The 24,101-nt window shown below is 37.4% G+C and overlaps 2 protein-coding genes across 3 annotated transcripts in view; one reads left to right on the top strand and one right to left on the bottom strand.

The window, feature by feature from the left end:
- pde3b (phosphodiesterase 3B) overlaps nt 1-8,077 on the bottom strand; it is a 58,343-nt gene extending 50,266 nt beyond the window's left edge. For both annotated transcript variants that reach the window (XM_014026601.1, XM_014026592.1), the window contains exon 1: nt 7,003-8,077. In XM_014026601.1, the coding sequence (XP_013882055.1) occupies nt 7,003-7,890 (888 nt within the window). In that variant the 5' untranslated portion in view covers nt 7,891-8,077. The remainder of the gene's footprint in view (nt 1-7,002) is intronic.
- A 2,233-nt stretch (nt 8,078-10,310) lies between these two features.
- On the top strand, nt 10,311-22,294 carry copb1 (COPI coat complex subunit beta 1). Its single transcript, XM_014026612.1, has 22 exons — nt 10,311-10,453; nt 11,416-11,561; nt 11,656-11,885; nt 12,088-12,257; nt 12,351-12,465; nt 12,558-12,650; nt 12,760-12,897; nt 13,019-13,138; nt 13,369-13,476; nt 15,594-15,740; nt 15,871-16,016; nt 16,728-16,824; nt 16,933-17,093; nt 17,178-17,298; nt 17,384-17,611; nt 18,786-18,965; nt 19,135-19,279; nt 19,355-19,474; nt 19,562-19,707; nt 21,508-21,597; nt 21,736-21,891; nt 22,156-22,294. Exons 2-22 carry the CDS (start codon nt 11,471-11,473, stop codon nt 22,213-22,215), a joined length of 2,862 nt encoding a protein of 953 aa, XP_013882066.1. The 5' UTR covers nt 10,311-10,453; nt 11,416-11,470; the 3' UTR covers nt 22,216-22,294.
- Nucleotides 22,295-24,101: the final 1,807 nt, after the last annotated feature.

Consider the following 24,101-nt stretch of genomic DNA (forward strand, 5'->3'; position numbering starts at 1 on the left):
GATTATGAAGATAAACTTAATTTTCAATGGCATACCCCAAGAAAATGACTTAAACAAGAAAACCTAAATAAAACAAAACAAAAAACTAAATAATAATATATTCATAGCGTGACAATGGCTGCTCTTCCACGTCAGTCTGATACAGTCTTTCAGCAACTAAAACTGTCCCTGCGCACTACAACAGCACAACGTGTGAGCAAAGAAAGCTGAGACACTGACCTTTAAGGGTAATTTATGACTAAATGTAAAATCCTGATTATGTATTCTCACTTGTTGATTTAATTCTTGTTCTCAGAGCAGGTGACACAAGTATTTGTTCATGTCGAACAGTAACATTCTGATTATGCAAATCACCACTTTTCATCAAAGCTGACTTGAACACAAAATGCGRTGATGTTTGACAGAGAAGGGAGGCTTTTAACAGACTGACAGTGTAACCATGAAAAAAACAAGGCAGGGCATGAGTCAGCAGAGCCTTATTACCATCTAACATTATTGTTTTACGCTTTTGGTGTTTAAAAAAACAATTAGGGGAATTACAATATTTCACAGACAATAAATTCAGAATTTGCTGGTAAGCTGTAACAAACTTGTGTAAAATCCATGCTTTGTGAACAGTAAATAAGTACTGAAAATGTATAAAAGGTTTGTTTGAAAAAAAAACAAGTCCTGACAAAGAGAAAATGTAATTTTCCTGGTAAATCCAAATATGAGCTCAGTGTGTTCTCAGCCTCTATTCAATTCACCAAAACATAAAAACTTATTTTATCCTCTGTTTTTAAATATAGTTATCAGTCATTCATAAATATGCATATTTGCATGCTTGCAAACCTATAAAATAGAAACAGAGCTTTCCTTGTTTACAGCACTAGCTTTGTTTATATTCAGTATAACCATTTGGTATGGTTGTAGCTAAGAATCAATACCTTGCAGTAATGTTTAAAATTACAATAAACTATGTTTTCAAGAATTTACCAAAATGCTGATACATAGCTCAAACTCTGGTATGAAAAACAGCGGGCAATATGCATTCCTTCAAGGAATGAGCAGCCTTTATTTTTGCATATGTTATGCAATATGTAGTGAGACATTTAAGCATCTGAAAATCCTCTTCAGATGATGTAATCCTAGATTAAGTTCTAAAGGTTGTGAGAGCTTTACCTCTAGGCTTGTAAAAGGATCAACACGTTCACTAATGGTGCTTTAAAAATGTGACAAAGTTGCTTCTTTTCTAAGGAATCTGACAAATATTTAAATATATGAATAAAATCATTGTTAAAACTTTTATTCTCGGCGATGTTTATCTTCAAATAATCACCTAAATGTGACCTAAATGAGCCAAACAACAATGTTTCTGTTCTCCGAAGCATCTGAGCTGCAGCTTCTGCTTGTTGGATAGCACAGGCCTTRAATTTGCTTTTATCCACAGCCGTTATATTAAACAGAATAATGGCACAGTGATTAAGCTGATGTGACTTTTTATAGCTGAATGACGTGTTATGCTAAAACTCCAACTTTGATTTGAGTGATCTCGGCCCGATAAGAAGTGGGTCCTGTGAGGATTAAAGCAGTGCAGCACAGACCTCCACAATATTTTATGAAAAATGCAAGAAAGCTACAACCACAGGAAGAAACAAAACAACTTGATTTGCTATTTAGAGAGAAAAATCAACACTACAGAGAACAAGACAAGAATAAGAGACAAGCAGCTGCACATACACTTCAAATCACCTGGAATAACTTCTAAAGTATGCACACAGAGAAATGGTTGATTAAAACACTTAATTGTTGTTACGCAACAGTGTTTCGTAATTTTTAACAGACAGTTTGCACATAAAAGCTACTCGTGAACTATGAAATCAGACAGACAAATTGTTGTGAACTATTTAAAACGGTGCAGTTTGAAKGAGTTTATTCTGTAGCTCCACAATATATTGAAAATGTATTGTCAACACGACAACAGCCTGTGCAGTTGTTGGTTTGCTTAAATGTTTGCATTTATGTGTTTTGTGAGTCACTCACAAGCTTGAAGTATTTGACCAATCAAATGAAGCCCTTAACATGTTTGGCCATCTGGATGGATCGGTTTACTGGGGGTGTACCAAATAAATCGATTCACAACAGAATCGTGATTCTCATTTACAACAATTTAGAGATGATTTAAAATGTCCAAAAATTAATTWAAAAAAAAATAAAGCAAATCCAATGTGTGTTAGCCTCCATTTTGTAACTACGTGGGACGTCCTGAACGTTCACCGCGCAGTTCTGGAATGTARGCATGTGCAGAAAGCACCAAAAACCAAGAGCAAACTACAAAACAGGAGGAAAGAGAGATTCAACTGGCCCAGTCTTTGTAGAGGGCAAAGATTTAGGCTCATAATGGTTTTAACTGAGTTTGACACGAGCTACACTGTGTGCAAGGTCTGCAAATTGAAGATGAAGCACTTTGGGAACGACGACAAATGGGCTCACTTTCTCAGTTTCGAATGAAAAATGGATTTTGAATCGAATCGTGGCCCCAAAAATCTGAACTGAATCAAAAGMTAGTGAGGTTGGGCAAAATTTTATTGTCAGAAAAAGTTTAATCGATTCTTTTTTGGCACCTGACGATTAATGCCGTCAGTCCGCTCCTCTCTTCTTCAAATAATGATGAACATTTAAAAAAAAAAAGTTCTGTAATTTATTAATCATAACTCTGGTTTTACTTGGTCTATCAACACAATTTGAAAACTGATGTTTAGCCTGAAGTTTGTATTTTGACAATTTGGAACAGATTTTTAGGGAGAGCGTTTCTTTCCCACTAGAGTGATTTAAACTGGTCATGTGACTAAGATARGAGGGCGTCCAGGGACCCCAGGGGAATAATCGTCATATAATTAATTGCTATCGGCTAAACACCACAATTAATCGTGATTAATTTTTTGGCCAATATCGCAAAAGAATCCCACCCCCACTGTTTACATGAGATGCCCACCCACTGCGCCGTAGACTGAGCAACAACTGAGCAAGTTGAGTCACAATGGCTATTTTTTTAATGAGCCATGTTTTAAATAATTTATTTAAAAAACAACTGATAATATTGAAGGCGTTTTTCAGTATTTAGACCATCAGAAAATATTTTATGGGGGAGATGTTTTAAAGTCATTAAGAATCTAAAACACGCAGTTTGTTGTTTCACTGCTACTACAGCAGCTGTGTTTAGTTGTGTTTTTATTTTAATAAAACTGTCATGTTGGAATGAAAAATACGTACTGTTACTTGTTGTTTGTTGCTCTGAACCCAGAGCAGAAAGACATCAACACTTGTTAATTCAATAATACTGTTATCACAATATTAAGCACTGTTATCGCACATCACAGGTTTTCCTAATATAGTGCAACCCTAGTTTACTCATTTTCCCAGGTATGCAATTCTGAAATGCAGGTACGCACTCAATGTAAACAAGGCCCTTTTGTGTACACAATTTACTCAACAAATCTTAGTGTAAATACTTATTAATTCTTCAAACTTGTTGGACTTCTCAATCCTGCTTTTTCGTTGATCTCACCATTGTTGACCTATTTTCAGTCACTTTGGCTGTTGCCGAAGGTAAACAAACGTGTGGTACTTAACAGATGGTCACAGGTTTTGCTTACAAACATTTAATTTAAGTTAATATTTTTTACCATTTATATGAGTGTGTCGATCATGTTTCTTATTTTACGAATATTTTTGACCAGATTTTATGACATTACATTGAGTATTTTTAAGAAAAAAAGCTGTCCAGACGTAGGAAACGATGTAAAATTCGGGGAAAACCTGAAACATGCGACACTGGTTTCAAGTGTTTTTGTTTTAATCATTCAGAATGAAATAATATCTTTTGCATGTTTTATTCTGAAGTAAATGTTTTCTTTTATCTGTGTAAAAACGATGCTAAAACTAGATCATTGTTTCTTCTGCGCTAATGAAAGTGAAGAAGCACGTGTAAATGCTCTACAGAAAAAAAAAAAAAAACAATTCCTCTGTCTTTGCGGGTGAAAGACGGAAACCAGTGACCCTGCCGCAATGTGGAGGTGGGGGGCGGGGTCCTGTGTGCAAAACGTGTGCGAGGATGAAGAACATGTTCGACATTAACAGTGAACCCTGAGTGACTCCTTTCAAACTGTTTCTTTGCAACTCTTTTCTGCCTGCCTCTGACGCAAAAGCTGTCCATTTTTATATGAAACCACCACAAAGTGATACAATACAACAAAGAGCTGCGGGCCKAGCTAAGATGCTCGCTCACGCTCAGTATGAAAGCATCCTTCACAGGCAGAAAAAGCCAATAATGAGTTAAAGCTAAAGTTGGATTGTTTTTATTACCGATTTAAAAAAAATAAAAAAAATAAAAGTTACATGACTAGACAAAGTCCTGATTTAACCGTCTGTTGAAAATGATTGAGTTAAGTGCTTTAAGAGCTGTGCATGCTTTAAATACCAGACACTGGTAAACGAACCCTGACACGTGAAGGGTTAAGTATATTTTGTAGGGAGAGCTGAGGCCTTCAATTGAAGCGTTACTTTTTTCACACAAAATTTATAATCTGTGAAGTAAGGAAACGTCTAAGCGGTGTAAATGTCCAATTTGAGTGCAAGTCTTTAAAAGATCCACCATGTTTTCCTCTGTTATATTCTCAACGTTGTTTAAGGACTTCTATGTTAGCGCTAACCTGAAAACAGCACAAAATAATGTAGAAAAAATAAATTAAAAATAAAAACAACAACACCGCTGCACAATCTAACACACATTTTTGAGTTCTCTTATCATTTCACAAAGCTCGAAGGACAGAGAAACTGTGTGTGACCTGACGGCCTGGCATCCACCACACAACAGCAAGCTTTGTTGTTTTTTTTAAAAACACATAAGCTGTCAGTGGGGTCCACACACAAACCAAGTTAACAGCCTTGTGTACTGGGAGCTTTCTGTCCTAGACATGTTGAACGCAACGTGATAGTCTTGATTTATGATACGTAGGGGAGCTGCTTTTCTAAAACGATGGAAAGTGAAAAGAAGTTTTCAAAATCTACGTCTGCCTTTGTTTTTAATTTTTTGARACAGCCATTTTTACAGTTTGTACAAGTTTCTATCAAAWGACAGAGGACAAAATGCACTTTCTGTACGAGGGCTGTTGTCACTGCTCAACATCTCTGTGTTACTGACGCTTAGTTAACCACAGGCCGCATCAGTGGCTCTGGCTGCTGGATGTCTTGCTATTCTGCTAACAGGACGTAGACGGGCCACGGTATTATTTACTGTTTAAACCCTTTTAACAGATATGAAGTGAAATGTGACGCARGTGTCGCAAGCAGGTTAACCTCGTTCAGTGTTGAGAATGAAAATCGTGATTGTTGTGATTTACAGGTGTTTGTTTTTGTGGAATGATGCTCAGTATTAGAAAAAACGTGATCACAGTGTTGGTGCTGAATATTGCAGTGATTTCTGTTGTGATAACCCCACATGTTCTGTCACTATAATGTTCACAATACTCTGTCTGCCAGCTGTAGAGAAGGGAGTCCATGTGATTGACAAATTTGTATTTCGCAATTATTATTTATTTTTTGCAGAAACCTTTGCGATATTGATATTGTGCACATTGACACTGCAATACCAATTAATCTGGTGTATTTTTTTTTTTTTTTATTGGACACACCTTGTAGTCGTGAGGCCTTGTTGGATCCCATTTCACCAGTGGGATTGTTTTTTTTCTTTTACACTGTTGTACAGTTGTGGTGAGATTCGTGTAAAGTTATATGCTGGCCGATCATTGACACTCTGTGCAGCGGGGTCCTGCAAACTTTCTGGACTGTTTTTTTTTTTTTCCCCAAGTGTGGTTTGTTTTGAAACAAAACATTTTAGTGTGTATTCACTCCCTGCTTGGACATCCAGGTAGTAGTTGTTTATAGGGGTGGTTAAAAARATTGATTCAAAGAATTGCAATATATTTTCTTCCAATTCAATACTGATTCCAAAAATCCTCGTTCAATTTGATGGCCTGGCCAGCTTGCTGTGTTTGTGTTTGCGCTCCACACCTAGATATTTTATTTCTCAAAAACGTTCATGTATGCCATTTCTGTTTATATGGGCTAGAAAATAAATATCTAAAACTTATCCACACGGACTCTCATGAATTGTTTGTGTACTTATTATTATGAAATGGATGTTGTGTCGAAATTGAATTGAAATGTGAGGCTAACGATATCCACCTCTAGTTATTTATTTTAGGCTTTTATTAACAGTTCTTTTTTTCTTATTTAGAGTTTTATCAAAAATCTTAAAAAGGATACTGATTTTTTTTTATTTCTAGAGCTATATGATCTCATATTGCATCATTAAATACAATAGCAAAAATATAGATAATGTAGCAACCCATTGCACAWGAAATGGGTTATTATGGTGAGAGAAAAAAACAATATCAAACCTTTGTTACATCCACACATCCTATGTTTTAGTGGTATTTATTAATGCAATTATAAGATGCCTCGCAAAGTTCCTGGTAGTTTTATTTATTTATTTTTTCTTCTTCTCTCTTTAATGTTTTGCAGCAGATTCACTTTTATATTTCCACCTGAACATCTCCTCCTCAACTCAACGCACAACTGACTCCACCATTTTTGTTTACCTTGTAGTTTAATCGCGTGATTGAAGCTTCTAATTGGTTTGCAGCCGATTCGGCTGAGTGTTTTGTTTACATTGATTGCGTACCCACATGTCAGAATGGCATGTCAATAGATCTGATAAATACTGACGTAAACTAGTAAACTAGTACAGGATAAACTTTTTTTTAATGTTTGATTTTATACTTTGCCATTTTTTATTTACATTTAGAAGGTTTTCTGCTAATACTGACTTCTACCTGGAGTTGTAAGGTTATTTACTTTTTTGTGTATCTGTTGATGCTTTTTGAACCAACTTTTTTTTTTCTGTATAGTTCGATTAGGTGCTTCAACAGACCTGGTCCTGCAGGTGGGATCATCACCTACCTGCTCTCTAGATATGCAAGGCAACGAGGGTCTCCGGGGCATTTTACAGCTGCCATAATAGCTGGTCGATGTTTCCCCCAGAGAGACGCAGCTGGACCGTCTCCTCGGTCTGATCACAGGCACCTTCTCCTCGGCGCTGGGCATCCCGCTCGGCGCTTCCCTCGTCTGGTAGTAGCGGTCGAAACAGATCCCAAACAGGGAGCCCGACACCCCGGCGAAGCAGGCGAACAGCGGTCTGAGCAGCGCCGGCAGCCCGCTCAAACTGGTGAGGGAGAGCAGCCACACGACGCTGGCGAAAACCAGCACGAGAACGCTGTGCTTGAGTTTCAGCGTCGGGATGAGCGTGAGCAGACCCACGCATCCCAACACGAATAACAACCTGCCCACCATTTGCATCTGGTGCTGGTCCTCTCCCCACTGCAAGAACCGCAAGACCAGAAAATCCCCGAGGTAGCAGGACGCTGGCAGCGACAGGAGCCACGACTTGCTGCTCTGCCTCTTTTTCCTCCTCAGGTAAAAGGTTAGAAAGAAGAAAGCACATCCTATGCTGAACAGGGGGCTGACGGACTGGGTGAAGCCCGACAGAAAAGTCCGCAGATCCCATGGCGAGTCACTTTGCAAGCTCCTGGAAACGAGGAAAGAAAGCGCGAAAACAACGAAAGCGCCGACGTGGAGAGCCGAGACCTTTAACAGCTTTGAATTAAGAATGTCCTCGTTGCAAAACCTGCACACGCTGAACAAAAACCCCCTCTGATGGTCCTGTTGAAGGGGGGTGACGCAGCTCTTCACATAGCCGTTCCTGAAGCCCTCTGAGCTGTTTACACTTCCAGCTCCGTCGTGGTGCCTTGTTTTGCCGTGCAAAGGCTCCCCTTCCTCCCGCGAAGCCATGGCTCGAGTCCGGCGCCTCGCAACTTCACGAAAGACTCCCCCCTTTSCTCAACTATTCACGGCGTATTAACGCTGAACTACATGACAGCGAACGTACTCTACGGTCACTCAAACGTGCTCCAGCACTTGGACTAAAGAAAGAAGGTGAGATGTTGTTTTTACAGAAACGGGCCTCTCCGTCGCCGCCTAGTGGCCACAACTCAAACTGCAGAGAAATTAACCTGAGCGCTCGGATCATGAGCTGCATCAGTACAAGCAATGTACTCCTTCTAAATACACATTGCAACTCACTTCTAAAATAGTTTGGGTCATTTATTCTATATTAATTAATTTTATTAATATAAGAATAGTTTAAGTGCAACTTATTCAATTCAAAGATATTCAATTCAAGCACATTTTCATAGACAGAAAATTTAAGGCCATATGAAATCAAATATGTATCCTGAGCTAAATGATGCCGTTTAAAAGTGTTTACTCTAATAGTTTTCAGATATAATGAATGTAATTCTGAAATGAAGGTCCATATTCAATGTAAGCAAAGAACTGAATGCACGAGTCACATAATTAACTTTTCATAGTCTTTTGGAGTAAACAAATATGATTGGAAATTTTGACCAGTTTGAGTAATTTCGTCTGTTTCTATATGTAAAAAAATAAGGGTGGTAGTTAGTCACAATCTGTGCTTACAGACTTGATAACCATTTACATATAGAAATATATTGTAAGATTTTATTTTTTTTTTTTTGCTTTATACACATTTTTATTGGGTTCCATTCAACAACATAATTTTGGCACAAATGGAACCCCATAATTTTTGTCTAGTTTGCTTAACTTATTATATTAACTTGTCAATATTATTGTTGTCCTTCTTTTTGCCAAATTGAGTTTTTTTTGTATGCCCTGTACAATGAAAATAAAGCTTTTGTTGTTGTTGTTATTGTTGTTGTTGTTGTTGTTGTTGTTGTTGTTGCATAAAATAGATGTAGAATAAATAAGTTGTTCTTGCAATTATTTACAATATATAACCAATGTTTAAATAAGTCGTTTCTTCAGTTCATCACAGTCTGCAGCTCTGGGATCGTTTACTTTTCCCTGCGCCTGGACAATGGAACACCGATCCTCCAAATGAGGAAGTAAACAGTCACGTGCTCAGTTGCTGTTACCCTTTTTGATACTTAATTTATATCTTTTGAAAAGAGACACCTCTGGGGTTCGCTTAACAGAAAAGCACTGGAACTCCCATCTTAAACAGACTCGAACTTATTTAACCCATGGCTGACCTGTGGGCGGAGCCCAGAGTACCCGGATGTAACCCTCATGGAACATCTGCACACACCAGCATAATAGATAAAACAGTTCAGTCAGGCGTTCTTTTCAGATATTTTAACACACACACACACACACACACACACACACACACACACACACACACACNCACACACACACACACACACACACACACACACACACACACACACACACACACACACACACACACACACACACACACATGCTTAACGCAGGGTTTATATTCTGAGCCTGGTCAAATATATTTAATTTAATTAGCTGTACCAGCTGATCTCTGCTTATAGGTCAGGGAAGCAATGAACTAAAAAAAAAAAGAGTGTTTTACATTATGTGTGCAAAAAATATTTTTGCACACATTTTAATGTAAAACACTCTTATTTCAGAGTGAAGTGTCCAAAACAGTTTTGGATCKTTGCTTCATTGAAATTAAAAGCTTGTAATCTTGAGTCATGCAAATGTATGAATCTCTTTTAAAAACGCAACAAGCAAAATAACTAATTTCCAGAAATCACAAAGTTTGAAATTACAAATTTCTTTAATATCTTAAATAAATACAATTCATGTCTTAAATAATCAAAGTAACCCCCGCGACTCACTATGGGGTTTGATTCCCAGATCAACACACTTTTGGAGTGGGAGGATTCTGCAAATCATCCGGCTTGCACCTCTCGGGTTGTCCATTGAAGATTTTCAGGCTCATTCAGTTTTCCACACATCCGGTGTCATTCAAGTTAGTTTCCACTAGAGGGTGCTGCACAGCACTTGAATCACTTGTATATTACTTAAGTAATCTATTTCTTGCTGAATGTATTGTTTACATAGTGATATTATTGACATTTTACACTAAACATTTATGAAATTAAATTTATTAACATGGAGAGGTCATTGGTAGCGAAGGTTATTTTTTGTACTTGATTCACTAGTATTGCAGTATTCATTGTTTTTTTTTTTTTAGTTTTGCTTTGACTTTACAATATTTTTATCACATCGCTACTTTTTGACAGATTTTATGACATTTATTTTCATGCATTGCTTTGTTTTTTTGTTTTGTTTTTTTCCTCGCGCGATTGAGCCTAACGGGCCACCGTAGCAATGATGTGGCGCTGTCAGAAGTTYGTCTTCCACGTCATTAGGAAGTAGCGGAGAGCCAGAGGTGCACTTACGGCATCGGAAGCTCTTCGTTCTTTTCTACYCATGTAAATACCTGTTAACTGATTATTGAAGGCTGCATTTGAAGACAAGAACCGTGCAATAGGTAGGCAATGGAGCGTAATTTCATTACAGTATGGGTGATATTTTTTTTCTCTTTTCTGACATCGTTAGCCGACAAAAGACTACTGCTAGCTGACGTTGCCGTCGTCCATTTCATTTCAATGATCTTGAGCGAAAGCTAAGCTTCTTAGCTAACGGCTATTAGCTGAAATTTTACATTCTAGCTATGTAGACGACTGTTAGATTATGTTTAGGGTTTTTTTCTTACAGCTGTTTAATGCTTATTCACGATATTTGACGAAAMGCAAAGACATTTTGGTGGTTTAGCTGTTCGCTATGTTGTAGCTTAGCCGCTGACTATAACAGCTCTTTTCAAGTTTTCAATGGCTCTTAACTTTTGTTGGTAAAATCGGGGATTTACTAAACTCTTTGTTACATTTTTAAACCGACTTGTCATGTTCTTTAATTCAAGAAATGATTTGGCAGCTGCTCATATAAGCTTCAATTTATAAAGCTCCCTGCACCATATACAGTTGAAGGCATAATACAATTATAAWTTTGTTAATTAGAAAATAAACAATATAGTGCGAAATTGATTAAACAAATATACAGTGTAGTATTTAGTTCCTATGATGATGTATGTGACATTTTCCTCCAGCTTTATGTAAAACATATGTGTTGTCTTTTTCTGCAACTCTTAATTTTTGTCTTACATTGTTGTTCTGTATTCTTTTTAAGTTAGTTTTTACCCAGATATGAGTGCAAATTTAATTTCTGCTTTTATGTGTCTAGTTGTAAACAACATATTGCTAATTATGAAGAAAAATTACATTCCTTGAAACAATTTTATTTAGATTTTTTCTTATCGTTGGCCAGATCACTAAAGCCACTGTTAAAAAAATCAACAACACTGTATTTTGATCATACTCGTTTACTCAGACTGTTTCGTTTCTCCGTTTTCACTGCCATTTATTTACTTGTCCTTGTGTTGTTTTGTTTTTACAGGAACGTCAACGTTCATCAAGATTCCTCTTAATCGATACGAGCCCCAGCAGCAAAAATGACAGCTGCAGAAAACGTTTGTTACACTCTGATCAATGTAACATCTGACTCGGAGCCCCCTTCTGAAGTCAGCCTAAAAACAGACTTAGGTAGAACAATACAWTCTAAATGTGAAAGTATAGTTAAGATTTGAAAACTAAATTGTTTAACTTAATGTTAATCTATTTTTTTTTTTTTTTTCAGAGAAGGGAGAGATCAAAGCAAAGACTGAAGCCCTGAAGAAAGTCATAATTATGATCCTGAATGGTGAGAAGTTGCCCGGACTATTGATGACTATAATTCGCTTTGTGCTGCCACTTCAAGATCACACCATCAAGAAGCTGCTGCTTGTTTTCTGGGAGATTGTTCCTAAAACAACTCCAGATGGCAAGCTGCTTCAGGAGATGATCCTGGTCTGTGATGCTTACAGAAAGGTAAGTWGAGGTGTATACACAGGAAAATAAAACAGTAAGAAATTACTTAAATAGTTATGATTTGGCAAGTTTTTTGACTTAAAATTCATCCTAATTAATAAAAGGAAAAATGTTAATATGATTGAAACTACACACTCTCTTTAAAAAATAAAGCAAAAAAAAAAAAACAACTAATCAGTTGAATTTTTTCTGTTTTAATTAGGACCTGCAGCACCCCAACGAGTTCATCCGGGGCTCCACTCTGCGTTTCCTGTGCAAGCTGAAAGAGTCTGAGCTGCTTGAGCCTCTCATGCCAGCTATTCGGGCCTGCCTGGAGCACCGTCACAGCTATGTGCGCCGAAATGCTGTCCTGGCCATATATACCATCTACAGGTACCACCGACATCTAAAAATATTCTAGGTCGCCATTACAGATGAAATTCAGCTCTGAGCTSTACTTATTTGTGACCAATCCAATTCTTCCAGAAATTTCGAACACCTCATCCCAGACGCTCCGGAGCTGATCCACGATTTCCTTGTAAATGAAAAGGATGCCAGCTGTAAGAGGAACGCTTTCATGATGCTGATTCATGCCGACCAGGTTCGTAGCACATTGTTCTCCTCTTAGTGTTGGTCCTGATCTTCCAAATCAGTCTTAAAAACTGTGCTTAAATGATTTCCTGCTTCCTTTAGGATCGCGCTCTGGATTATCTCAGCACGTGTATTGACCAAGTTCACACTTTTGGGGACATCTTGCAGCTGGTGATTGTGGAGCTGATTTACAAGGCGAGTCGAGACCTTTTTTATTTTTATTTTTTTGGTCTGATCCAGGCTTTGAGACAAACCAGGATGCAGTCAGACCAAATTAAATATCTGGGTTGTTCCTGTCCATTAGGTTTGCCACGCTAACCCTTCTGAGCGTGCCCGGTTTATCCGTTGCATCTACAACCTGCTTCAGTCTTCGAGCCCCGCCGTTAAATACGAGGCTGCTGGMACTCTGGTGACCCTCTCCAGTGCTCCCACAGCCATTAAGGTACATCTTCAGTTTTACTGAATGTCCTAGAATTGTTTAGCATTCTGCCAAATCGTAGCCATGAATGTCTTTGGAGTGCTTCCTCCTTTTTTAATGAATTCTGTGCTCTGTTGGACCCCAGGCTGCTGCACAGTGCTACATTGATTTGATCATTAAGGAGAGCGACAACAACGTGAAGCTGATTGTTCTTGATCGTCTGATTGAACTGAAGGAGCATCCTACTCATGAGCGTGTGCTTCAAGTAGGTTTTAAATGGCTTTTTTTTTGTTTTAATTATAAAAACTTTAGCTTCACAAAAAAAAGGACAAAAATGTAAATTTTTGGACAATAGTTTCTATATGAGATTACATTATTAAAACACAACAAATCCTGTCAATAAATTGACTGTATATGTTGTTGTTAAACTTTTGTGTATGTGGAGCATTAACTTTTTCTTCTTTTTTTTTTTTACCAACACAACTTTGTTTCCAGGACCTTGTGATGGACATCCTGCGTGTCCTCAGCACTCCTGACCTGGAGGTCAGAAAGAAGACCTTGCAGCTGTCTCTGGACCTTGTCTCATCTCGTAACGTAGAGGAGGTCAGTTCCAAGTGCATTTTTATAGTTTGTTTCTTGTCTTGCACTGACGCAGAGTAGGGCTGGACCATACGGCTACAATTTAAATCACGCTAAAACTCCTAATTTTGATCAATGAGATATAAGTTCATTATTGATATGGATAACAAATGCCAGAAAAACTACCAAGAAAGCCAATATTTACTGTAACTACAAACCTGATGTCATTTAAGATATATTTAATTAAAATTATGACTAATCAGAACAAAAAGTGAGATACAATATCTCATATTTTCTTTATGACTAATAATTTAATTATCTGAATTTATATTTCATGTAGTCAGTAATTTTCTACAGATACAGTATTTTGAATTGGACTCTCCATACAACTGAACTGTAAATCTGTCTTCATTTATTGACTGATTGATTGATTGATTGATTGATTGATTGATTGATTGATTGATTGATTGATGATGCCTTTTATTGTCATTGGACAGAGCACAATAAAATTACATTTAAAAACACCCATTCAAGAAGACACACAAGACAAAAAAATCATGTTGGAACAGGTGAACAGGTCATGCGGCAACCAGAAGGGGTCACGCTACCTTTAAAAATGTACATTTACACTAGTCAGAATGTAATCAGAGATATCTCAAATAGGTATTATGCCTCGTCAAAAAACACTGCCCGGCCAGAAAAAGAAGTTTCCACCTGGATTTAACTAAGGTCTATGATGTGGGGCTGCTGCAGTTGGTCAGGTCTAGGTTCAACAACAGTCTGAGCTCAAAGAATGAGGTCATCTGACCTGAATAAACTGAATGACCAGGTTATTCCATCAATGGATTGTTTCTTCCCTGATGGCACGGCCGTATTCCAAGATGACAATGCCAGGATTCAAAGGGCTCTTATTGTGAAGGAGTGGTTCAGGGAGCATGAGACATKYTTTTCACARATGYATTGGCTCCGCAGAGTCCATTGAGAATCTTTGGGATGTGCTGGAGYAGRGGTCAGACTCTACCATCATCAATGCAAGATCTTGGTGAAAAATTAATGCKACACTGGATGGAAATAAATGTTGTGACATTGCAGAAGCTTATCCAAACAACGCCACAGCAAATGGATGCTCTATCAAAGCTAAAGGCGGCCCAACYAAATATTAGAGAGTGACATTTTTTATTTTTTATTTTTGGTGGTGATCTTTTTCTTCTTTTTTTTTTTGGCCAGGCAGTGTGTATATATAATTAAAGATACTGTAACTTTATTAACTATTTCAAGTCATAAATCACTTTCAGATATCTGGCCAATTAAATGTCACTATGGCCTGCTATATCCATCTACGTTTTGCAGTTTCTGTTTCAATTCCCTTTGCTCGACACAACTGCTGACGGGGAGACGGTGATGTTTTAGGAAGAGGYCTTAAGCTTTTAGGGTGCTTTTATTTTCATACACAGAATGTTCTGTTGAGTGGAGCAGATTTGATGAGTTCCTGCTGCAAGTTAGCACCAGACTTCGGCACATTTTACAAACTACTGAACACTGGAATTTATCAGACRTTTGATACCAGAACCACTTGTGCACCAATGTATTACGGTAGTCTTTTCTATCTTTTACTATTTTTTTCTGCTTCTTTTTCCAACTGTGGACACCTGCTCACTCAGATGTTGAAGTCATTTTGGCGCAGATAACCACTGTGTTGTAAATTATAAATGGTCTGTACTTGTGTAGCGCCTTTCTTTCCAACCAGGATACTCAAAYCCCTTTATACTACAACCTGTGCCCTCATTTACCCATTCACACAGCACTCTAMTAGATCTCACTACAAAGCTAATATGTGCAAATCAATCTATGGAGACTRGCATTCATACACTGATGGGACACACATCAGAGGATTTGGGGGTGAAGTGTCTTGCCCAAGGACACAACAACTGAGACAGTTGGGACATGGGATTGAACTGACAACCTACTGGTTCCAGGACGACTCTCCTAACCACTCTGTCACAGCTGTAGCATTGTTAACGTAGTGCAAACAGAGCGCTATCAATCAAGTTTATAAAAAAGTTATATTTAAATTATTGTCCAGCACTAACAGAGTAAACTGGGCTCTGCTGCAAATATACCAACACGTGTCTGTTTTTCAGTTGGTGATTGTTTTGAAGAAAGAGGTGATCAAGACAAACAATGTAACYGAGCATGAAGACACTGATAAATACAGGCAGCTCTTGGTGCGAACGCTCCACTCTTGCAGCGTCCGCTTCCCTGACATGGCAGCTAATGTCATACCTGTGGTGAGTTCCTGGGACTTCAACACTAGAAAAGAAAATAAAAAAAAAAAAAAAGCTCTGAATTGTTTTTAAGTTTTACATTTAGTTTGATAGATTCTCAGTTGCTAAGGCTGTGGTGTGTGTTGTTCTAAAGCTGATGGAATTCCTGAGCGACACTAATGAAGCAGCTGCTGCTGACGTGCTGGAGTTTGTGCGAGAGGCCATTCAGAGGTTCGACAACTTGAGACCCCTGATCATCGAGAAGATGCTGGAGGTGTTTCACGCCATCAAAACTGTCAAGTAAGAAAACTTTTGTTAGTTTTTTTATTTCTCATTTGAGTGTATTAAAAATAGTTAATCCGTTATATAATTGCTGGTCACCAATCTTTGCAAGCTAAATAGAACTGAACCGCTGAGTCAAGCCAAATGTGTTGGAGTGGAAAGCTCAAACAATAACTTATATTCTACAGTAAATAAGTCATTGGGAAAGCTGAAAGTGTGGCGTTATATTGATATTGCATTTTATTCACAAAGTTTCAAGGTTTGCTGACTCAAGAACAAATCACTGCTCTCCTCTGAATCTGCAGGGCTGTTATGTAATGTGTCTAAACACTTCATTTAAAAATGCACAGGAAACTTCCTGTCTCAGAGTAATACCTTAAATCTGTCATTTTAAACAAAGAAATGTCTGGATATATGTTTAAAGGTAGCTTCATATCAACACAGACATTTTATTTATAATGCAAAGTTTTAAAAAAATGAGAAGTGGCACATTTTGGAACTTTGCTATGATTGCTTTTATTTCTCATCTTGCACGAGGCAAATTCATCTTGAAAATTGACATCATATAAGAATTGGATTTTGGGGATGGTAAAAAAGCCCTGTCTTATACAGTTCAGCTTGTTTTGTTTGACAACAGTTTGATGCATTGTAGTTGTCATTACACATGTGTACAATAACTCGACCAAGCCTTGTGTGTTTGTGACTTTTGTAACACTTGCTGTGTTCCAGGATTTACAGAGGAGCGCTTTGGATTTTAGGAGAATACTGCAGCACCAAAGAAGACATCCAGAGTGTGATGACAGAAGTACGCAGGTCTCTGGGAGAGGTATGCTTTGTTTGTTCCCAGCTGGGAGAATTTAATGCGACCGAAAGTGGTCCGTTCAGTTCCTGCTTTGAATTTGTYCATCTTAAACCTTCTCCGTGATTTAAACAGATCCCAATAGTTGAGAACGAGATAAAGAAGGAGACGGGCGAGTTGAAACCAGAAGATGAAGTTAGTGCGGCTCCAGCTCAGAAGTTAGTCACAGAGATGGGCACCTATGTGACACAGAGTGCCCTGAGCTCCTCCAGGCCTTCAAAGAAAGATGAGGACAGGTAAGAATTGTATTTATGTAGCTGAGTTTTATTATTTAGATGTTTTTCTTCAATCTTTGTAATCATTTCTGTTTGTTTTACAAGACCTCCACTAAGAGGCTTTTTGATGGATGGAGACTTCTTTGTGGCGGCGTCTTTGGCCACCACACTAACTAAAGTGGCTCTGCGCTACGTTTCCATTGTTCAAGACAAAAAGAAGCAAAACGTAAGTTCTTCTTTTTCCACTTCACAAAAAGACTTATTCATCCTCATTCCTCTGATCTCGGCTCTCTCTCTCTCTGCCTCTGTAGTCCTTCGTCGCTGAAGCCATGCTGATAATGGTCACTGTGCTGCACCTGGGCAAGTCCTCCCTGCCCAAGAAGCCAATTACAGACGACGACGTGGACCGCATTTCGTTATGCCTGAAGGTCCTGTCAGAGTGTTCGCCCCTTATGAATGACATTTTCAACAAGGAGTGCCGCAGATCCCTGTCGCACATGCTGACTGTCAGGCTGGAGGAGGAGAAGCTGTCTCAAAAGGTAATGACAGCTGACTGTCAGTATTTAACCTCGTAAACACAGCTGAAGCATCCTCACAGTGAGAGTCCCCATCTCAACTCTGAACGATTACCACTGCAGAGCAGAGTTATTATAGTTAACTAAAACTAACTAAATAACGAAAACTGAAATTGAAAAAATAAACATTTTCGTTAACTAAAATAAATAAAAACTGGAATAAAAAGGAAAAAACGATAACTAAATAAAACTGTATACGTTTTTTACAAAACTAACGAAAACTAACTGAAATTATAGATAGAATATCCTTAGTTTTAGTGTTATTTATTTATTTGTTTATTTATTTAATCAAGTAGTTTCACATTAGCTGTGGGTCGTAACACTTGTTTACAGTCTGCTGCTGCTCAGCATCACCTGCAAAATGACGACAACAAAAGTTGGGAGAAAGTGACAACGTCCACTTTGATGTCTTTGAATATGACTGCAAGAAAAATCAAAGCAAGTGTCTTGTAGTGGAAACAGATGATAAAATAGGTGGAAAACTTCTCAAGGGAAAAACTGCATGAATCAAACTCACACAAGATGGCCAACTATGACTATCTTGACACGCTAGCTTCTCTCAGTAGCTCACGTGAAAAACAATCAACACGTAGTCCCGGGTTGGAGACAACTATTGTCATTGTCCTGAAATAATCACCCAAGGTCTTAGTGGGCAAAATAAAGTTATGCAATTATTTTAGGAAGGTGTTGCTATAATGGACGCTTTAACTAGCAACCAAATAGCTGTTGGTTAGTTAACTCACAGGAACATCACAAACTTGAGGATTCATTGGCGAATATGTTTATTCAAACTTTAAAAAGACTAATAAAAACTAAGCAATAAAAATGCAGTAATAACTTTAAAAATGAGTAAATTCACTAAAAACTATTTAAAACTGAATTAACAGAAAAAAGTCACAACGAAATAAAACTAAACTATAATGAAAAATCCTAAACTATTATAACTTTGCTGCAGATGAACATCAACGCTTGTTTATAAACATTTTTTAATACTGTCATCATATTTGTCTTTATACTTGTTGGCTTTCTTCAAGTTTTAGTCATTAATTGTAAATTTTAACCCACCAAATGTTTCATGTTTCTTAATGACGAGGCAAAAAAACCAACTGGACCCGTGTGTTTCTCGTTTGAACCACAGAAAGAATCGGAGAAACGTAACGTGACGGTGCAAGCAGACGACCCCATCTCCTTCATGCAGCTCACAGCCAAAAATGAGATGGCCTCTAAGGAAGACCAGTTTCAACTTAGCCTGCTGGCTGCTATGGGGAACACTCAGAGGAAGGAAGCTGCTGACCCTCTCGCATCAAAACTCAACAAGGTAAACAGTAAACTCTGCAGGACAGCCTAATGTGGGAGACATGATTTTAAATTGTTACATATTTCTTATGTAGTCACTTTTCTTTATTCTTTGCTGCTTATGGTCTTGTTACAAAAATGTTTTGTTACTTTATTTATGAGAAATGAAACACTGTGTTGTTAAAACCCAGGTGACCCAGCTGACAGGATTCTCAGACCCGGTGTACGCTGAAGCCTACGTTCACGTCAACCAGTACGACATTGTTCTGGATGTGCTGGTGGTCAACCAGACAAGTGATACTCTTCAGAACTGCACCCTCGAGCTGGCCACTTTAGGTTTGTTCTCTTTGTTTCTCCACCTCACTGAACATTTGTGCTCTTTGCACTTAACTGAGTTTCTCCTCTCTGCAGGAGATCTGAAGTTAGTTGAAAAGCCCTCCCCTCTGACGCTGGCGCCTCATGACTTTGCAAACATCAAGGCTAATGTCAAGGTGGCTTCTACTGAGAATGGCATAATATTTGGCAACATTGGTAGGAGATTTGTTTCTAATGTCTATTAAAATCATTTCCGATGAGATTTTTATGTTTTAAATAATCTTTTTAATTCCTTCCTCCCAGTCTATGATGTGTCTGGAGCTGCAAGCGACAGAAACTGTGTTGTCCTCAGCGACATCCACATTGACATCATGGACTACATCCAGCCAGCCTCCTGCACAGACGCAGAGTTCAGACAGATGTGGGCGGAGTTTGAGTGGGAAAACAAGGTAAGTTTTAGCTTTCTAAAAACTTGGTAAGATTTGTTCAGCTTCATTTAATAAAATACAAAGTTGGGAAATTAAGATTGTAATGTAACAATGTATGACAGAGCACTAGGGCTACACAATGAGGTTTTTTTTATTACGAGAATAAAGTCATTATTATGAGATTAAAATTGTATGAAACTAAAGTCGTTATGAGAATACACTATATAATATATAAATTAATGGACTCATATCTCAATATTTTGATTTTAATCTTGTAATATTATGATTTTATTCTTGTAATATTATAACCTTAATGTTGTAATATAATGGCTTTGTTCTCGTAATGAAAAAATAATCATCTTATGTGGCCCTAATACTCCATCGTAACACTGGGCCTCATGCAAGAACATGTTCGTATTCTTATCCTAAATTTCTCTTACTTTTGTTCGTATGAAGGGTTCTTACGAACATGTCACGTCAGATTCAACAAACTCATCTATCTTCAGGAAAAGTGTGTAAATGAGCTGCGTAAATTCCACCTGTTCGTATCCAGCTGCTCGTGCACGCGAGAGGAGATTAGCATAATTACCACCCCAAAAACACCATATAAGGATATACGTTTCCTGCCTCACATACCAGGAAGTGTCCATTCGTAAATGACATCGCAAAGTAAAAAAGAAGAACTTTACGAGTTCGGAGATTTAAGTCCTGCTCTCCGAGATCGAGAAAAGAAAAACTGTTCTCTTTAGCAGCGTCATGTGGAATTAAAGGAGCTGCTTAAAGACATGAAATGTGCTGTTAATGTCGTGTCTCCTGTGGGTCGTTACAGTCACAGAAATAAAAATCTAAATCATATTCATCTCTCTCTAGTAAACTAAATATTTTTAATTTAAGTGTAAACAACTGTGTTACTGTGTTTACATTTATTCAGAAGAAGGGTGGTTGCGCACCGCTCCCCCCCCCCGACCTAGCCGTCTCCCCCCTCCCGGCTGTAGCAAGTGTCAGATGCGGTTCTGAAAAGACGCATTTTAAAACGTCTCCAAACTTCAATTAATYCATAATTTAAGTTGTTTTTTAGTTTGAGATCTTCATATTAACATTGTAGTGTTATACAACAGCATTAAAAGACAGTTTAACTTAATCTAATCAATTTATGTCGTTAAAATCTAATTCCAGTTCAAACAGAATAAACTATTGTCAACATGTGATTTATTTTCAACTCGAAATATTTTCTAAATAACGAAATATAAAGTTCTTAGTGAAGAAAACCCGTCTGGATAACAGCGGACTGACTGCTCGTAAAATATACGACAGGTCTGGACTGCACGTGAATTTTTGTTCGTATCTGAAGAAAATCTTATAATACGAAAAAAATTGGTGAATGCCACAAATTGTCCTAAATCACTCGTACGCACAACTTAAGAACAAATCTGTGCGTACGAACGGTTCTTGCATGAGGCCCAATGAGTCTATTTTTATTGTATTATCTTTTTTAACGTACAGTTCAGTCTGTAAATAAACACAATCAAGCTTATGTTTGATTTGTAAGGATTTATGGTAATTTATCAGATTATTTTGGGTCTCCAGTATTTTTAACTGATTACTTTTAAAATGTTTCTGCTGAAGATATTAAAAAAGTGACTTACTGTCATTATTGAGGTGATATTCCTGTGTGTGTGTGTTTAAAAAAAAAAAAACTTAGGGGTTGCGCCCCACAGTTAGAGAACCACTGTTTTAAAAGAATGAAATTGACACATAATTAGAAAATTAACTAGAAATATTCAGAAAAGGCTTGATTTTTTTGTTTTTGTTTGTTTTTAGGTGACGGTGAACACCAACATCATTGATCTGAATGAATACCTCCAGCACATTCTCAAATCTACCAACATGAAGTGTTTGACTCCAGAAAAGGTTAGTGTGATTATTTTTCATTTATTTATTTTTTTCTAACTGCTGCATTTAGAAAAGTTATTTATCTCCTGTTAATTTTGTTCATTTGTTTTGAACCGTATTGTAACAAAGTCTCTTCCTTTATGTCTTAAAATCCAGGCACTCTCTGGCTTCTGCGGCTTCATGGCTGCCAACCTTTATGCTCGTTCTATCTTCGGAGAAGACGCCCTGGCTAATGTCAGCATCGAGAAGCCTATCCACCTGGGGCCCGAGGCACCTGTCAGTGGCCACATACGCATTAGAGCCAAAAGTCAGGTGGGTCACAGCTGCTGCTCTGTGAGTCCTTATTAATCAGCAGACTAAAGGCTGGTCTGAATTTATTTGCCCTAACTGTAAACTGTGAAGAGCGTTCGTCTGTTTGCTGAGTGAATCTAATAACTCAGAGAAAATGGCTTTGCTCAGGGAAAAGGGAAAATATGATGTAACCTATAAGTTTGGACATAGCACCTGATGATGTCATTGTTTAATATCTATTAAGTAATATGAAGCACATGTAATAAATCATTCTTCCTTTTACAGGGAATGGCTCTGAGTCTGGGTGACAAGATCAACCTCTCCCAGAAGAAATCAAATATTTGAAACAGCTGTCGTTCTGTTGTGTCGCCTATCAACAACTTCTTTTTTTTTCATCACAAATAAAAGTCATCAGTCAACTACATTCGTTGCTTTGTTTCTTAAGCATTGGTGTGTTTTTCTTTTTTTTCTTTTCTTTTTTTTATTGTACATCTTATTGTAAACGTAACACTTCTGCAGTCTCTCTGTCCATCTTTATTTTCAATAAACACACATTAAAAGGGAATCTGCCTTTTTATTTTTGGCAATTTGTGCAAAAAGTTCCAAAGAGTTTATTACTGCTGCCTAAAGGTGGCTGTACCCTCTAAGTACAGGGACTCTGCGTCAACGCTTTGTATCTTAGCTACTAATTAAAATTCCCCACATTCCTCTTGTGATATCTCGCACAGCGTGAAACTGATTAGAATTTGTTCCGTCAGTACCCCACCAAACGGACCAAAACACAATTTATTCAGAGTGTAGACCTAATTTATGTCAACCGATAAGATAATTTATTTTAGTTTATAATTTAAACGATCTGTAAGTTCACTCTGAATATGAAATGATGCTTTGTGTTGGCACAAGGGTGACTGTTCCACTTGCCCTCCTGTTTATAATTTATGAGCAAAAGGATGTTTCTGGGAATTGGCTAGTCAAAAGGGTCGCGACCTTGGTCATACATTTACAATATCAGGAGAATCTGGCCCTCTGGGTGGGGTGGGGGGGGTTAGATAAGGGTGGTAAGGTTGCTTTGAGGTCAGAACTTCAGCTGTGAAAGTAAACAATATGTTAGGTGGCAAACCTGTGAAATTATTAGTCTTTTAATTTAATGTAGAATTGTTTTTTATAGCGGGTAATTTTCCTCTGCAAGGATTTATACTGTAAAACTATTTGGACTTGATCATTCTTTGTATTAAAACTGTTCAAGATTTTCACTATATATTTTATAAATTTCTTAAATATTAACCAGCTACTTTATAGTTTGGTGTATTTGTCACTTAGACATGAACCCTTTATTTGAAAGTCAAACTTTTTTTACATTTATTTTTCTTTACATTAAGCAATTGGAAATTATTTGAAAGTTTTAACACTAGATGGCGCTGTTCAGCACAAGTAAACACCTTTACAACGGTTTATTGAAACATGCCACATAACATAAAACACTGCTTTTGCACTCTTAACTTCTGTAACATCAGATTTAAAAATTCTCTGTCTTCTATTTTACTTGAAACTTATTGTCATTAAATATGAAACCTCAATTATTCACTTTTTATTTTCACCTGAAGAGCTAACCTTACATTTATTCACTAAAGAGTGAATAAATTACATAATTGCAATGATATTCTGAGGTTAGTTTAAAACAAAATGCTAAATATTTGTACTTTCTGGATAATAAGCAAAACTTGGAAATCACAGTATTTAATTTTTCTGAAAATATGTAAGCTGGAGAGATTATAGTGACCCTATAAATCTAAATAAATTATGTTTTTTTTAATCAACTTGTTTTGGCTGATTTTATTACTGGTAGAACAGATTAAGTGTAGAAGTGGAATTTGTATTTAAATCATTAGTTGCAAAGTTCACTCTTTAGTGAATAAATGTAAGGTTTACAAAACGTAGATGGCTGAAGTAATTGTTTTTTAAACTTGAGCTTAGGTTTGTATGTTTGTTCAATAATATGGATGTTTTTATATTAGCAGTGTAATTTGGAAATATAAATAATCTGCTTCTATAAACCACATGTTATAGTCAAATACCTGATTTTCAGATGAAGTGAAATAGGTTTAAGAAAAACTAAAATATTTTTGGAGCCCTGCTGTTATGAATGCAGAGCACATGAGTGAGGAGAGGAATGTGGGTGGATGATGCTAGGGTTGTAGAGTGCAGTGTGTGTGTGTGTGTGTGTGTGTGTG

The sequence above is a fragment of the Austrofundulus limnaeus genome, unplaced genomic scaffold, assembly GCF_001266775.1.
Source record: "Austrofundulus limnaeus strain Quisiro unplaced genomic scaffold, Austrofundulus_limnaeus-1.0 Scaffold5, whole genome shotgun sequence".
In the NCBI taxonomy this organism is placed as follows: Eukaryota; Metazoa; Chordata; class Actinopteri; order Cyprinodontiformes; family Rivulidae; genus Austrofundulus; species Austrofundulus limnaeus.